The following is a 5443-nucleotide window of genomic DNA, read 5'->3' as shown; positions in this document are numbered from 1 at the left end:
TCAGTTCGCCACCTTATTCATATTAGCTCCTATCCAAATACCTAGATGTTTGAACGGTAGGAAACCAGTCGAGCAATTAACCACTCTCGCCATATCAGTTACTTCAGTCTCATCAACCCCAATGCCAAATAAATTCGATTTACCAAGATGAATCTTTAACCCGGAACATAAGTTAAAGACTCTTAAAATCCCGGTGATGTTTTTTAAGTTATCAGACTCCCATTCCCCAACCAACACGTAGTCATCGGCATAAAGCATGTGAGATAATAATAACCCGTCGTTCCCAATGTCGACACCTTTGATGATACTAAAAGCTAAAGCTCTATTAAGCATTACCGGGAAAGCTTCCATAACCATGATAAACAGAAAAGGGGCGATGGGGTCTCCTTGTCTCATACTTTTATGGCACTGGAACTCAAAAGTGGGAGACCCATTGACCAGAATTGAGGACCTGGTTGTAGATAGAATGTTGTAAACCCAATTGCACCATTTCTCTGGGAACCTCATTTTTTCCAACACCGAGATCAAGAAATACCAATTAACATTGTCATAGGCTTTGGCAAAGTCTAACTTTAACACGAACAACTTCTTGTGATTTTTTGTTGCCCACGAGATCACTTCATTTAAAATTAAGGGCTGTCAACAATGTGTCTCTACCCATGAAAAGCAGTTTGGTTGGAAGAAATGACAGATCCCAGAACCTTCTTTAGCCTATTAGCAAGCACCTTAGAAATGGCTTTGTTAATGATTCCTACCAAGTTAATGGGTCGGTACTCGTTCAAGTCGCTTGGGTCTTTAACTTTAGGGACGAGCGTAATAAAGGAAGAGCCACATCCTTTACTTATGGTCCCAGATATAAAGAACTTGTTGAACAAGTCAACAAAATCTGTATCCAACCGACCCCATAAACGTTTGACAAATTTGAAATTGAACCCGTCAGGCCCGGGTGCCTTTTTGTCTCCACACTTGAAGATGGCGTTTTTAATCTCCTCGTAACTGAATTCCTTAATAAGTTCTGACGCCTCTTCACTGGACAACTTTGAACCGGACCACCCAATGAGCTTGGGCTTATCCTTCCACGTTTCCAAAAATTTACTCCTAAAGAACTCAAAAATATGTTTTTTTTAACTAGTCTCGGTTTTTCAACCCACTCCCCATCAACCATTATACCAGGAATGACATTGGTCACCTTGCGGTTATTTATGAATCCATGAAAAAATCTTGAATTTTCGTCACCGTCAATAGCCCACTTTACCCGTGATTTTTGTCTGAGATCCTTAACAACAACTTTTTTTAACTCTAGAATTCTCCTGTGGCACTCCGTTTTCACCCAACTCTCATCTTCTTCAAGCTCCCTTGCTTCCATTAGTAGCTTTATCTCCTCAAGCTCCTTACAGCACCTTTCTTTTTCTTGCCCTTCTTTTAACCGAGTGACAATCCTCCAGTCACTCAAATGTTGTCTCAAATGTTTCAGTTTCTGCGTGAGCTTAATGTCAGCATGACCATTAAACTCAAACGACCCAAGAGCCTCATCCACCACAACCTCAAAGTCATTCCTATCCATCCACGAGCTAAAAAACCGGAAAGGTTTTGGCTTGTAATTAATTTCCTTGAAAGTAAGCAACAACGGGTTATGATCAAAGAGCCTGCGAGGGAGAAATGTTGTGTTTGTTGACAAGACATATATTTTTAACGCCAAATTAGTTTCTGAGCATTTAAACTCTGTCAGAATCAAATACCTTTTTAGGACTAAATGAGTACTACTTATGTAAAGACGACTCAAATTTTTATATCAAGGAGTTTATTGTTAAATTATCCGATAATCCACATTGACATACAATATGGACAATATGCAAACCTTGAACTAACATTCTACGTACCAACGCTAAAACGGTATATTTTTTCATTTTTGAATAATTAAATATATTAAAGAACGAATATCCAATTACATCAAAATATATAAACGAAACGCGACTTCACCATATTACTGGTAAGAAAAACGCAAAAGATGTTTCCCCGATATCCTAGAGAGACCTATTCGTAAAGTTAAGTTAACAACATGGCATGACCGAAGTACTTTGCTATAATGTCTCCTAGTTAACGGAGACAAACGCCGTTTGTTTTCGGTAGTGATCGAAACTACTTCACGAGCTAAATCATCAATATCGAAAAAGCGTATTTTAGTCGGTGTAATCACGCATATATATTTACTGTACATTTAAACTGCAACATTAAATAATAGCTATAGATTAAGGCATTAATTCTGTTATTAAGAGAACAAATTATTTTTTCCATCGGCATTAAAATTAACAATTATCTCAAATAGAATATTTCAAGAATTGATGGTAACTACAAGTTTCATGATATTATTTATTATTTAAATTAAAAATATAAAAACGATACACATTTTCCCCCCTTCTATATGGTTGTATAGTGTTATTAAAAATGGAAGTGAACCTTAACACTTTAGATATTTTACACATCTTGCAGCTATGTATAAACATTGTTGAATACTGCTTAAATATAATTAGCCCAAATCGATCAGATTGGCCTGAGAACATCATGTGAAAGATTAATGAAGTTTCACATCGACACTATCGTGAGTGGGACTAGGTTTTAAATAAATTTTCAAACGATCAGGTAATTTTCAAAACCAAGTAGACTATAAACAGCGGCGATGCTGAAGATTTAAGTATCCCGGTCGAATAGAGACAAGAATGTCTCTAAATCTTAACGAATTCAAACGCATAAACTAAATTTTTTTTTATAAATAATAACTAAACTTGACAAAATCCTAATATTAGAAATATATACTATATTATTTGTTAGTTAACTTATATATGGGATGTCAAGCTTTAAAAACATTCTTTATAACAATTTAATTGATTACCTCTACCCAGTTTATAATATATAATACTCGTATATAGTTTTCAATTTTTTTAGAGTTAATTACTGAAATGGTATCTAATGTTTGCGTCATATTACTGGTTTCATACCTTTCCTTTCGAAATTACGCTGATCATACCCAACGTATGCAAATTTCCACTCGGACCATACTGAAGGTTAACGCCGTCACGTGTCCGTTAAAAACTCTCCCACGTGACTTGCACGTGAGGGGTAAAGATGTAATTTTACGTTTGTTAATTACTTAAATAGTACCTAACGTTTGCACGATATTTCTGATTTCATACCTAATGTTTTTCTTAATTACTTAAATGGTACCTAATGTTTAGTTATTAAGTTTTTTTAATTTTTTTCTTTTGAAAGGTGAATTCCGTTTTAAGTCAATGTCTTAAAAACTGGTATTTTAGTCCTACTAGTGTGGAAAATTTTTTAGTATTATCGGTATTACTAAAAATACTAGCCGGTACGACTATTTTTAATTTGTTTTATTATTCTTGTATGAAAATTTTCCAAAACTTGTTACAATTTAACCAAAATAGTCAAAATACACTTATAATCCAGTAAAAAATAATACCAAATAAGTTTTTCATAACAAAATATAAGTTTAAAGTTCACAAATAACCAAAAATAGCATTAAAGTATCATAAAAATAATTTTATAAAAAATTCAAAATTTCTTTTTCGAAAATATTGGGAATACTGCAACGGTAATACCAGAAATATCGGCCGGTATTTAAAACATTGCTTTAAGCTTCGTGTCGCAGTAAATATTGACCGGTATTTCTGGTATTACTGGAATATTCCGGTATTACCATTGCGGTATTTCCAGTATTTTCAAAAAAGAAAATTTGAATTTTTTTAAAAATTGTTTTTATGATACTTTATTGCTATTTTTGGTTATTTGTTAGCTTTAAACTTATATTTTGTTATGAAAAATCTGTTTTGTATTATTTTTTTACTGGATTATAAGTGCATTTTGACTATTTTCATTAAATATAAACAAGTTTTGGAAAATTTTCATAAAAGAAAAATAAAACAAATTAAAAATGGTCGTACCAGCCAGTATTTTCAGTAATACCGATAAGACCAAAAAAATTTCCACACTAGTATGACTAAAATACCAGTTTTTAAGACATTGACTTAAAACGGAATTCACCCTTCAAAAGAAAAAAATAATAATAATAAAAAAATTAATAACTAAACATTAGGTACCATTTAAGTAATTAAGAAAAACATTAGGTATGAAATCAGAAATATCGTGCAAACGTTAGGTACTATTTAAGTAATTAAGAAACGTGAAATTATATCTTTACCCCTCACGTGCAAGTCACGTGGGTGAGTTTTTTACGGACACGTGACGGCGTTAGTCTTCAGTATGGCCGAGTGGAAATTTGCATACGTTGGGTATGATCAGCGTAATTTCAAAAAGAAAGGTATAAAACCAGTAATATGGCGCAAACCTTAAGTACCATTTCAATAATTAACTCATTTTTTTATCCCCTTGCAAGTATATGCCCCGTTGAGAATCGAGTTTCCCCTTCTCTAGACCTCCCCTTGTGTTTGATTACGGAAAATTTATTACAACCCTAATTAAATTGACTCCCCATAAAATGTTCATAATAATATTACTTGTATTCTTTGATTTTAATTTGTTGATGTTATTGTATTGAGCAATTCTTCCATCTGGTCTCGTGTTTTAATTTTTTTTTTTTTACTCAAATGATTTTATTACTCGTAATTTGTAATTTCTTTCTTATACCAACAATCCTACACCTATTTGTTGGTAAGCTCAAGCTTTATTTCCTTGTTTGTAAAGAGTTTTTTATATAACGAGTCCTGTCCTGAGGAGGCAATAATATAATGCACACCACGTGAAAGATACAACACTTGATTGCCTGAGTTTTTTTTATCTGCCATGAACACAATCATACCCAAAGAGGAATCAATCAGGAGTTTTTTAGATAAAGCGTGTAAAAGGAATATCTTGACATTAGTTATTTACAGCGATCAAATATATGTGTTTAAAATATGGTTTCATAAAATATACGAGTATCTCGGTAATTAAGTAACATCCATTTATATTGCTATAACTATTCTAAGTTATGATGTTGTTATCCCCTCCATGGCCTAAAACGAAAAGGAAAGATAGGTGCGAGGTTATAACTTAATTTAGTCGAAGCTTTTTAAAAGCTTACATTCTCCTTAATACGAGTAATAAATTGAACTCATCTCATAATACAATTATTTTTGGAAAGATTGTGAATCATTTACTCATAACAGGGTATATAACTTACGTTGTCTTAACCGGGTCCGTGTTAGAGAGCTCCCTCACTCTCAATACCTAGTAAAAGGTGAAACTTTCAACTAAACCACGCAAAGACACCACAATTAATTGGGATAAAACTCTGCCATATTTATAAGACTCAAACCTTATTCACTAGAAGACTTTATTATGAAATTATTTTAAATGTCCTTCCCATATATCGAACTCGAGACCTCCAGCATGTAAAGCTGATTCAATCACTGAACTATAACGAGAA

At 33.1% G+C, this 5443-nt stretch overlaps 1 protein-coding gene across 1 annotated transcript; it reads right to left on the bottom strand.

Annotated features, from left to right (window-relative positions):
* Window positions 1-507, bottom strand: LOC122610949. Its single transcript, XM_043783900.1, has one exon. It carries the CDS (start codon window positions 505-507, stop codon window positions 1-3), a length of 507 nt encoding a protein of 168 aa, XP_043639835.1.
* Window positions 508-5443: the final 4936 nt, after the last annotated feature.

Source organism: Erigeron canadensis, chromosome 8, assembly GCF_010389155.1.
Source record: "Erigeron canadensis isolate Cc75 chromosome 8, C_canadensis_v1, whole genome shotgun sequence".
Classification (NCBI taxonomy): Eukaryota; Viridiplantae; Streptophyta; class Magnoliopsida; order Asterales; family Asteraceae; genus Erigeron; species Erigeron canadensis.
This window is presented reverse-complemented; position numbering and strand designations above follow the sequence as displayed.